A 12,019-nucleotide genomic window follows, 5' to 3' on the forward strand; every position below is an offset into this window, starting at 1 on the left:
GAATGCGCCGTAGCACCTTGCAAACACTTTTAAGGCGCTACATAATTGGGTCTCAGAATTCATAACTTCAATAGCCTATATTTCTGTATTGGTAGATAAGTGCGCGATATAAGGCTTTGATATTATCATTATATTTTCATTTATTGCTTTCATTCATTGCTTACCTTTGTAATGTTTGCCAGAAGTTTGTGACGACCTTAGCGCGGTAAAGGTTGTGTGGACTCTTTTTCATAGGGCAGGTCACATCAAGTAGAAACTCATAGCTCCCTTCCATTATCACATCAACATTGGTCAAATGCCTGCAATCAATCAATCAATCAATCAATCAATCAATCAATAAGTCCGTTTATTTCAACATTATCAAAACCACAATCAAATCAAAGACAATGTTAATTGGAAGTTAAGAGATAAATAGTTGTTTGATAAGATTAATTAGAATAAGCATGGACATTCATGAAATTGGGAGGGACCCCTAAAGAAGCAAAGCTTGTAAGGTTATGGGCCCCTGATGAACAAGCGCATGCAATGAGCCGATAGTTTGTTTGATGTCTTGTGGGAGATACGCTCCAGCAGCCGGTTTCATGAAACACTAGGATTGAATAACATGTCCTAACTTAGGATGGGTTCAAACGTCCTCGGAAACGGAACTGACGTCGTCCTAAGTCCTGAAATTAATCCTAAGTTAGAAAGAGTTTGGTGAAATTGACGGCAGGTAGAAATAATGTTCCTAAAAGGACAGTTGTATTCATAAAGTCTCAAGCTGCCAACAATTGCCTTATACTGCAAAACCATCTGGAAAAAGAATGTTAGTGACTACCTAATTCATACCTGTTTGGATTCAGTGGCCATGCAGATGAGGCTATGTATTCAATCCTGCCGTTGTATTTCCAGGGGAGTGCTAGTTTCACTTCTATCTGTTTGTCATCTGAAGAAAAGAAAAAAAACGTCAGTACAAATGAGTTTTAGAAACCACCGACACCCAAGGCACTGGAAATATTTGTAAGCATAAAAACTCACTTGGTAACGAGCAATGGGGAGCTGTTTCCTCTGAAGTAACGTAGTATTTGAGAAAGAAGTTATTTCTCACTAAAATATTTGAATTTAAAGAGACCTCAGCTGAGGTCTTAAATTCAAGGAATCTGAAAGCACACAACTTTTGCAACAATGATGTTTTTTCTTTCATTATTCTCTTGCAACTTTGACGACCAATTGAGTCCAGATTTCCACAGGTTAGTTATTTTATGCATATGTTGGGATACACCATGTGAGAATACTGTTTTTTTGACAATTACCAATAGTGCCCAATGCCTTTCAGCTCAATCGCTCATCAGAATCATAAGCACATAGAGAGAGAAAACAAGTTTTTATTTTCAAATGTTGGACTTTGGATTTCAAGCAAACAAACTTCAAGGCTGCAAGGGAAGTTTTCTACCATGTCCAACTTTTATACCATGTAAGTTTCAACAAACCTGTGAACATTTGTATTTTCAACCTTACCAATGTTATGTGCGCCCTTTAAACAAACTGTGCCATTTCTTTCAATTCAATTCAATATTTATTCGTCATGCCAGTGTGAAAATCATTTTGCACATATAAAAAGAAATTAAATATAAAATACACAACACAAATATATTAAAAGCAGAACAAACCTTTAAATAAGAACAAGACTCGATCAAAATATTAAAATATTAAAATATTAAATAATGAAACTAAATGACCAATACAAGACAAAAACACACAAGGGAACGGGATAAAGGATATAGTGGGGCAAAAGGGGAAACAAAGTAACATGACACAGGGAAGATACATAAGGACATAATGGGTGCGTTCGATTAGCTTCCCTGGGTCAACCCCTGCGATGCTCACCACTCGGGTGAGCCCCTGACAAGAGCTAATCGAACGATCACTCACCCTCTCGTGGTGATGTCATGCACCTCGGGCCAGCCCCAAGTGACCCACTCCACAAGCAGGGCACTGGGGGCTGACCCAGGTGAGCCCCTGGAATGACGTCAAAGCCAGCAGAACGTACCGGGGGCAGACCGGGGTCTACCCAGGGAAGCTAATAGAACGCACCCATAGAGAATGAGGAAGGGGAGGGAGGGGAAACAAACATGGTGTAAAAAAGGCCAAGGGAAACCTAAAATTGCTTACTTTTTGTAAGTGCCACATCTTTAATGGTGTATCCCTCTCGTAGTCTAACAGAGAGTACATTGGCCAGGCAGGTATGCAGCTTGTAATCTCTATGCTTCTTCCTTATCAATGGAATGGTGCACAGTCCCTGCTTGTTCAGTGCAAAGGGTGGCTGGATTCTGTGCAAGAACAAATTATATATATATATATTCTGTATGCTTCTTCCTTATCAATGGAATGGTACACAGTCCCTTCTTGTTCAGTGCAAAGGGTGGCTGGATTCTGTACAAGAACAAATTATAAATATACATTCTGTATAAAAACGTTTCAAACTTCATTGTTAATTTACTTCAAAGCAGACATCTTTGAACATCAGAGCTGCAAATCAGTTTGATATGTATAATGTCTGCTGCAATTGTCTACTGCTAAGTCTCCCAAACTACCTAGTTCAGAAGCTCTAACGGGTCCAGAATATCGTAGTCAGTCTAGTGACAAACACACTGAAATACACGAACATTACACCAGTCCTAAGAAGCCTTCACTGGTTACCAGCTGAACAGACACTTGCATACAAAGACCTCCTCATCACCTTCCTGCATTAAAGTTCTCCTCACCTGAAGACATGTGGGACTGTTTATAGTTCAAGACCAAATGACTTTCTTGTGGGATGTCGTGACTAAGCGGTCTAGGGCAGTGGACACAAATTAATCTACAGATTTTTGGTTTGAATCCTGGCCTGATCGGTGGGACACTTGTGTTCTTGTGGCAGGCACTTTAGCAGCAACATTTTTAGCAGAAAATTGAAAACTATTTCTGACAAGGCTTGTCACAAATGTCATGAGTAAAATAGAATAAAAATTGAGAACAAGTTACAAACCCCTCTGACTGAGCGCCAACTTCAGGTGAAACGACTTGATGTTGTCTGCCTGTAAATAAACATAAATTGTTGGCAAACATTAGTGAAATCTGAAACTTTTACTCTGTATCTTAGAGAGTTAAAGGGAATTGGTACTTTTTGTACAACACAAAACACAATTTCCACAGATTGACATTAAACTTACACGGTTTAAAGATGATAATAGAAAGGTTCCCTTAAAATACTACTGGCCGAGGTGCTATAGTTTTTTGTAAATGAATAAAACAATGTCGCAAACACAACTTTCGTCTCAGAGAGACACAAATTATTTTATACCATTACTGGTGAATATGTTGTACTTGTTAAAACTGAGACCAAAATTATTTTTGTGAAATTGATTTACTCATTTCTCAAAAATTACAGCAACTCAGCAAGTAAACATGAGACAAAAATTATTTTTGTGAAATTGATTTACTCATTTCTCAAAAATTACAGCAACTCAGCAAGTAAACATGAGACAAAAATTATTTTTTGAAATTGATTTACTCATTTCTCAAAAATTACAGCAACTCAGCAAGTAAACATTTTAAGGGAAACTTTCTGCTATCATTATCTTCAAACTATGTAAGTTTAATGTAAATTTGCAGACATTGTGTTTGGTGGTTGAGTAACCAAAAATGATGTTGGATTCTGACAAGCTCACGAAAATGGGGTAATAAGGATTTATGGATGGACAAGATACAACAGTCCACTTCTATCAGTATCCTTCAGTTTGAAACAACTTTATTCTTGATATAAATGCCTATCAGGAATAAAAATCAACATCACAACTTACCTTTAACGTAATCTATCTTGAAACCTTCCAGTCCTTTCTGGAAATTCCAAGACAGAAATGCTTTGTGATACTGATTCATATCTCTCCTGGATATATCCTGGACGAGAGGAAACAAATAATTTAGAATGAATCAGCCTTTTGTGTATAATAATAATATCAAAGTCTTGTATAACGCACAACAAGGTACTCAAGGCGCTTAGTATGGATATTTAAACAGAAAGATAGTTTATTGAAATATGAATTCTGAGAGCCAATTATGTAGCACCTTATTAGGGTTAACAAGGTGCTACGGCGCATTCAGCAGCCACAGCCAGGAACACCGGGGCGAACCCCTTCTCTATTCAATAAGTACACTGGGTTATTGTATGTGCATTACACAACACACAGGACTAACGGCTATACGACCTTTCCGAAGAACAAAGCAATCTTGATAAAGTGTCTTGCTTAAGGACACAAGTGTCCTGACTGGGCCTCAAACCCGCACTCTTTTGATCAGAAATACCAGAGTTTGAGTCTAGTGCTCTTAAAGACAGTGGCCACTATTGGTAATTGTCGAAAGACTAGTCTTGACAGTTCAAGTTGGTGTTTCTCAACATATGCATAAAATAACAAACCTGTAAAAATTTGAGCTCAATCGGTCACGAAGTTGCGAGATAACAATGGAAGAAAAAACACCCTCCCTCACACGAGTTTGTGTGCGTTCTGATGTTTGAAATCAAATTCGTGGAAAGTTACTTCTTTCTCGAAAACTACGTCACTTCAGAGGGAGCTGTTTCTCACAATGTTTTATACTATCAACCTCTCCCCTTTAATCATAATCAAGAAAGGTTTCATGATGATAATTATTTTGAGTAATTAACAATAGTGTCCACTGCCTTTAACCGCTCGGCAAGGACATGCCCGAAATTTCTCACTTACTATTTCCGGACACTTGCACAGAAAAGCACCGAAGGTTGCTGTGGCCATAAACTGCATGATCTCAGTGTGAGGGATATAGCCGAAGCTACAATGGGGATGGAACCCTCTGCCTACTTGGATGAATGAACAGGCTACTGTGGAATTCCTCATCTGGGTCAGGAGATGGTTTGTAGATGCTACATCAGGCATTGCTGTTACTCCATCAGTAACGCAGATAATTCCTGATTGGAAACGATAGAGGAACAAATTGCAAGCTTATATTGAGTTCATATTATGTTTAAATATTTACACATACACAATTAAATCATATGTCTGTATTAGTTACTCATCAGCAGATTTGGACCAAGATTCGTTCAAACTTTGTTGCAGAACATGCAACAGTATGTAATACGCAGGGCAAACTTTCATTTAGCAGACTAGTGTAACCAAAAAATAACAAGTAATAAGCCACTGGGTAAATCTTATATAGTGGCTTTTCACTGGCATCCCGGAACAGGGAGACCTCCAACATAAGGGTTAGATAACCCATTTGGTAGAGGATGTGCATGCTAATCCAGACTAGTAAATATTTCCAACTTCAACACCCAAAATAATGAAAAATAATAATAATAAGACTTGTAATGCGCACATATCCATTCTGCTGGGTGTTCAAGGGGCAGTAAAACCGAAAAACAAAACAAAACAAAGAAAATACAGACACAACAAAATAAGTCATTGAAAACCTGTGACATAACAAAACTTTTGAGAAGAGATTTGAATTTTGTGGTACAAGAACAAGATCTAAGATTAAGTGGTAGAGAGTTCCAGATGCGTGGCGCAGCTGAAGAAAAAGACCTGTCACCCCATAAGTGGTGAAACTTGGGTTCAATGAGGAGAAGCATGGAACTTGATCGAAGATTCCTTGAGGGAGTGTAAACGTGAAGTAGATCACAAATATAGTGGGGAGCCTTGCCATTAAGGTAAAGAGACACGGCCTACCTGCACTTGTGTTCTCTGGCAGCAACTGCAGTGCTAGAATACCACACCATAGCATGTTAACAAAGCAAGCTTCTGGAGTTGCCATCCCTTGTCCTTCAGAATTGTGTCTATGCGGTGACGACAGAGCGACACGTTCACTCTTGTCGATGATGTCATCGAATACAATGTGATGATCCCCGAGGAACGTAGAGTCTGAACTGGTATTGAATCTTGTGTCCAACATATCTGATGATCCAAATATTATACAAAAAATGAATGTTTATGAGTGCAATGGTGTGAATATTTGCATGAGTTGAAAGATGACATGTCCAATAATTATTCTTATTGGACTCCAATATTCAATTTAGGAGTGCTGCAAGGATGGCACAGGGTCTAGTTTCTGTCACAGATTGAAGCAATGTCATGGCTTTAATGGTACAATAAATGTCTGAATACACATGGGACTTGAATGGTCTGCTACCAGAAACATGCAGTCAGAATAATTATAATATTTTTTGGAAAAGACAATGTATAATAAGCCATTACTTGGCAGTAGACTGAACAAGTCTTGCACGTATTCGAACATTGGGACCTATTTAAGTGCGAAAGTTTGTTTCCTTCACAGGTGTCTCCAAATATGTTAGGATCAAGTGAGACTAGCATGATCTATCGTAAATGGTTGCACTTACTTTCAACAAGTTTATTTTCAAACTCTTCAAGTTCTTTCTGGAGTTGATCCAAGAATGCGGGCAGGTTGTGTTCCGTCAACAAACAACCTTGGAATAAAACCTGCAGAAAAAAACAGACATGAAAATCAAAGAGCCAAAGAATTCAAAATCCCACCATAGGCCAATGTACAGTCTGATTTCCTTTCTTATTAATACAGACCTTGAAATAACCCACAGCACCCACAGTTGTGCTTTTGCAGTGGCGCTATTTGCACAGTTCAAATACAAATTTAAACTTTCCTAAAAGAAGAATTATTAAAAGCCTTGAACACTTTTGCACAGTTTGACTTCAACTGCTCCACAGCCCTTTTCACACTACTTTATTCCCCAGGGGCAACCTGGGAATAATGGCTGGCCTTTTCACACTTTGATGGTTTTCACCCCGGTCTGCCCCAGGGACTAGCCACTCTTGCTCGAGAGTAGGGGTAACGGTAAAACTTTAGGGTTTTCTTCAAACGAGCAAGCAGAACCCTGTGGAATGGGGACCTAGGCGAGGACTGTGTGAACAAGTTTAGGGTAACCGTACGGTAAAAAAACAAACTTCTGGGGCGTCCCCAGGGCTGTATTTTACAGGGGATAAGAGATACAGTGTGTTTGCTCACCTGTTGTGTTGTGAGTGATGCCAGTGGTGTGTATGCAATGACTGTTACGTAGATCTTGGGTGACAGAAGTAAGGAGCTGCCAGGTACAGTAAACTGAAAGAAACAAAACACATCAAGTCAATAATCAGGACCCAATTTCATTGAGCTGCTTTAGCAAAAAATAGTGCTCAACAATTTTATGCTTAGCAGAAATGCTTAGAAGGATACCAGTCACAAATGATACATGTGACATGGTAATTTGGCAGACATGGTATTTTGGCTGGTAACCCTGTTCTAGTAAGCACGGGTTAGTTGTGCTAAGCTACTTGCTATGCTTATAAGCAGCTCTATGAAATTGGGCCTAAGTCTTACTTTATCTGCTTAAATATAGGATATAGGTGTACCAACGTAATTGTGGGTGGGCCCACACCTGTTGGCCGACCACACAAGACGTGGCAGAGCTCCATGACAAACGACGTGAAACTACTTGGAGTCAATGCAAGGGACGTGACAGACAGGGCCATGTGGAGGAGAGCCATAGGGAGACAACAGGCCAACCCAGAACAGACTGAACAACAACCTTAAAACCGTCATAATGGTACATACATACAAACATAAAAGGCATTTGTAAAGCGCCACTACGTCAAGAAGGCAGCGCATTTGGTTGGTTATAGAAAATGTTTAATAATGTTCGTTGAGAGTCAGATTCCCTGATTGAGATAATACTTACCGGTTTGATGAGTCCATTCAAGCAATTACAAATACAAGTAAATAAGTCTAGGAGACAGACACGACCAGACTGAATATCCTGCAAAATGCAACAGATGATAACATTTTGAATAATAATAATAATAAACATACATCTTTGGCAGGTGAAAGTGAAAGTAGTCCCAGCACCATTCCGAAAGCACTGGGGAAACACCTAAATGAAATAGGGATAAATAATAGCTGTTGCAGAAGGCGTAATGTTTATGTTCCTTCTTTCACAACTTTTGTTTTATTTTTTGCAAATTAATGCATAGATTATGCTCTTTTCAAACGTATAGCAAAATAAAAAATGACCTTGGTTTAAAAACGACTCATTTTTCTTGATTTTTCCGTGCCGAGAATCCCACCCGAGAAATATGCATGTGATTTTTTCTTTCCACAGAACTCGGGGAAGGTACTGAGTATACAGTGCTAACACACATTGATGTATATGGGTAAAAACAATAATTAATATTCTATCCTCGATGCAAATTCATCATCTGTTGATATGTGGTCTATTTTTTTTTACATTTTTTTTTTCACTTACCACCGTTGCCATAGACGGACTTAGATCCATTACAATAACATGCCTATAACGTCTGGCTAGGAAGGTCACATGACTGCTTGGAACCAGCTTATGCCGTATCGGAGTACCAGGTGGAATTTTATCCACGCTCACTTTGGGTATAATGGATATAACATCCAGCTCTTCATCAGAGTTGATCTGTGGAGAGGCACAAATGAAAATAACAATCAGTAGGATTTTAAACTTTGCATGGTGGAAAAGCGGTATAGAAAGATTTGCGGTAACACCATGTAATGAAAATCTCTTACTGAGTTGGTGTGGCTCTGAAAAGAACCGTTGGTTTCAACTCGACGTTTCGATCAGTATGCTCTGATCGTCTTCTGGAGAGAGCACAGAAAGATGATCAGCTTTCTGCAGAAGACGATCAGAGCATACTGAACGAAATGTAGGGTTGGAAACACCCCAACTCTTTCAGAAATTATCATTACATGGTGTTACCGCAAACCTTTCTTTAAAATAAGAATCGTTAACAAGTTCTTAGCTTAGAGACATTCAGCTCAGTGAGTGATTTCTATCATATCATATTCATTCATACACTCGATAAAAATACCATGCGCAGATTAAAATGAATGATCAGGGGTCGATTGCACAAAGAATTAGGACGAGTCCTAACTCAGAACTAGTCCTACTCCTAAGTTAGGAGAAGTAACTCATCCTCACTCGAGATAAGACTCAAGTTGAGACCAGTCTCAACTATAGTTGGGACGAGTTGGGATCAGTCTCAACTATGGTTGGGACGATTGTCAAATTGGTGCGGAACAACAGCCTTGTTGCGGTGAACTTACCAGGTCTTCTCCTGACTTAACCTTGATCTCTTTGTTGAGATTACCAAAGAACCACGAGGCGCGGATATTCCTTGAGATCCGATACTCTTCCTTCATGAGTAGATAAACCTCTCCTGCCTCACACTCCTGGATTTATTCAAATACAACATGAAAACTTCACACTGATTTTTAAAGTACAGAACATCATTTAAAGTATTTGGGTACTTTTTGTAGGATACCAAACACAAAGTCCACGAAGATAATGATGGTAGAAAGCTTCCCTTATATTCCTTGCTGAGGGGCTGCAGTTTTTGAGCTATTGAGTAAAACAAGTTGCAAAAATAATATTTGTCTCAGTGAAAATTATCTTAGCTTATAAAATAAAAACATATTAAAATCACCTGGAAGTGGTATTTTGTCAAAATATAGCTTTTGTCACGTGTTTTGATGAGTGGAATGTGAATAAATAGTTAACTTAGGTTCTAAAAAATTAGTTGTTATCTTATTTACAAATTTAAGAGTAGACCCCGAACCGAGAGGACGCTGTTCATGACGTCAAACAAGGCGCGATATTTGAAGAGAAAAAACTGCACTGCGCTGAAAAAGACGTCGGACCGGACCACTATGGGCACTATTGCTCTTGTGAGTCTGACCAGCCATGCAGACTGACCCCCATCTTTAGTTGTTTTGCTGCATCCAGCAGCAATACACTTGGTCGACATTGCCGGAAAATGCAAGCCAAGAAAATAACTTTTTTGAAACGTACAAACTCAATGACTTGGACTTGTATGTACTTTGCACGTTTGTTTACTCTATGCATCAAGGCAAAGTCTGCCTCGATTGACGCCACAAAAAGGGTAGGCGGAGTCAACCCCCTAAACAACTTTAGCTATTGTAAACATATATAAATCGTGACAAACAATTACTAACAAAATTGTTTTATTGTTACTAAACATTTACTAAACTCTTACGTTTGAACAAATTCTATTTCCAGGTGACTTTAAAGACAGTGGGCACGATTGGTAATTGTCAAAGACCAGTCTTGTCACTTGGTGTATCTCAACATAATACATAAAATAACCAACCTGTGAAAATTTGAGCTCAATCGGTCGTCAAAGTTGCGCGGTATTTAATATAAAAAAAAACACCCTTGTCACACAAAGTTGTGTGCTTTCAGATGCTTGATTTCGAGACCTCAAATTCTAAATCTGAGGTCTCAAAATCAAATTCGTAGAAAAAAATTACTTCTTTCTCAAAAACTATGTTACTTCGGAGTACGACAGAGAATGTCAAAATCTCGAAAAAAGGAGTACAGCGCCCCAGTTACTGGGCCTAGGCTTACTATACAATTATCGCAGCTCAGCTAAAGTGAGCAGCTAAGAAAAAATACACTCACCACAATTATGATTATCCCAACGGAAAAGTTTCTGTATGGCGCCACCACTTTTTCAGGCAAAATGAAATAATATATTATCTTATTTACCTCAATGAGATACCCCTTTTTGTAAAAATGAGTGAAAAAGTGGTGGCGCCATGCGGGAAGTTATCGATGTGTTTTATTAGGCTTACCACGGAACTTTGATCTCTTGTTTCAGAACCCATGTTGACTTATCTGTCACGCGTAAACTACACACTGACTGGGCTCGTCTCCTCAGGCTCAGCCGAAATATGCCGTCTGCTGCTGCTGTGACCGGACATGACCAAAGACGGCAAAGTTGAGTTGTGTCTACCAACCAAATCATTCACTGACTGCACAACAACTCAGCTGAACATGCTGACGACAGTGACAGTAATCATGCAGGACTTCTTCCTTGAGCAAATATTAACAAATAAATTCAACAGCATCCATTTTTATAAAGATTGTTTATTTCTATTTAAAAACAATTTCCACGGCCAACTTCAGCCACAAATTGCGGTACAAACTGCATTGGTACTGTGCTGTGCTTGTGTTTCATCCCAACTTTAGAATTGTCCCAATTGGGATCCGTTGGAACGGGCGGCCCAACTAACCAACTAGTCTTGATGGAAGACTTTCTCGTGTTGATTTGTCCAACGTAGAGGGCGCTATCACTCACGGACCGCTCTCACGACGACCGCTCCACGTGTAGAGTGAGCGCGGTTCGTGTGTGATTGCGCCCTCTACGCTGAATTTTTGTTGACAAGTTAACACGAGACAAGACTAGTTAGTTACAGAAAGTCGTCCCAACTAGGACCAGCCCAACTACAGTTGGGCGGAGCAGTACCGTAGACCTCAACGACGAGGCAGGAACCCATCTTTACGTGTGGAACCAGACCGAAGAGATAACTCCAAAACTAGGCTTAACACCAAATCGCATGCTAGCACTTACGCGTTTACGAGCGTCAAAGTTAGTCGTTCAGTGCCCGTCCACTGAGACAATGGAGGTAGCTGAGACATAGCGATACGATGCATCACCCTCGAGTCCTCGCCTCCCGACGGCTCTAAGTTTAAATTATTTTGTAATAGGGCTTACCTCAGCATGGAGGAAAAATTAAGCATAGCTGTTTCGATTTAATGAACAGTTTCCCGTCACTGCATAAAATACAACATTTTGTACAACATTTCTCTGTATAGTCTGTATGAATATTATGTTTAGTTTCGTTGTGCTAGGTCCAGGGGTTAAAAAGAGCATACAGATTACGGTGTAACTTTTAACAGACAAATTTAATAACTTTTCTGACCTTGGGAAATCTCAGTCTCCTCACTCGCTCGTTCCGGGTCCACCCAGAAATGTTCTCCCAGTCCCACCACCAACGTGCCATTTTTAGTTTTCAATTACAAAAAGCACACAACCGAACCGCCAAAGCCCAAACCCAGCTTTAAAAAATAGACTTACGTTTGAAGAGCTGAAGATTGAAAATAACATAGTGAGTATGTGTATAATTGTGTACAATTAAT

General features: G+C 39.4%; 1 protein-coding gene across 1 annotated transcript in view; it reads right to left on the minus strand.

The window, feature by feature from the left end:
• LOC117297664 (KICSTOR complex protein SZT2-like) overlaps positions 1–11,034 on the minus strand; it is a 67,722-nt gene extending 56,688 nt beyond the window's left edge. Inside the window, exons 1-13 of the mRNA XM_033780811.1 lie at positions 10,672–11,034; positions 9,124–9,249; positions 8,300–8,476; positions 7,736–7,813; positions 7,027–7,119; positions 6,386–6,485; positions 5,718–5,942; positions 4,740–4,960; positions 3,822–3,918; positions 3,008–3,056; positions 2,152–2,309; positions 829–925; positions 165–299 (exon numbers count right to left, since the gene is read on the minus strand). Coding sequence (XP_033636702.1) covers positions 165–299; positions 829–925; positions 2,152–2,309; positions 3,008–3,056; positions 3,822–3,918; positions 4,740–4,960; positions 5,718–5,942; positions 6,386–6,485; positions 7,027–7,119; positions 7,736–7,813; positions 8,300–8,476; positions 9,124–9,249; positions 10,672–10,704 — 1,589 coding nt within the window. The 5' untranslated portion in view covers positions 10,705–11,034. The remainder of the gene's footprint in view (positions 1–164; positions 300–828; positions 926–2,151; positions 2,310–3,007; positions 3,057–3,821; positions 3,919–4,739; positions 4,961–5,717; positions 5,943–6,385; positions 6,486–7,026; positions 7,120–7,735; positions 7,814–8,299; positions 8,477–9,123; positions 9,250–10,671) is intronic.
• Between the last annotated feature and the right edge of the window lie 985 nt (positions 11,035–12,019).

The sequence above is a fragment of the Asterias rubens genome, chromosome 12 (assembly GCF_902459465.1).
Source record: "Asterias rubens chromosome 12, eAstRub1.3, whole genome shotgun sequence".
Classification (NCBI taxonomy): Eukaryota; Metazoa; Echinodermata; class Asteroidea; order Forcipulatida; family Asteriidae; genus Asterias; species Asterias rubens.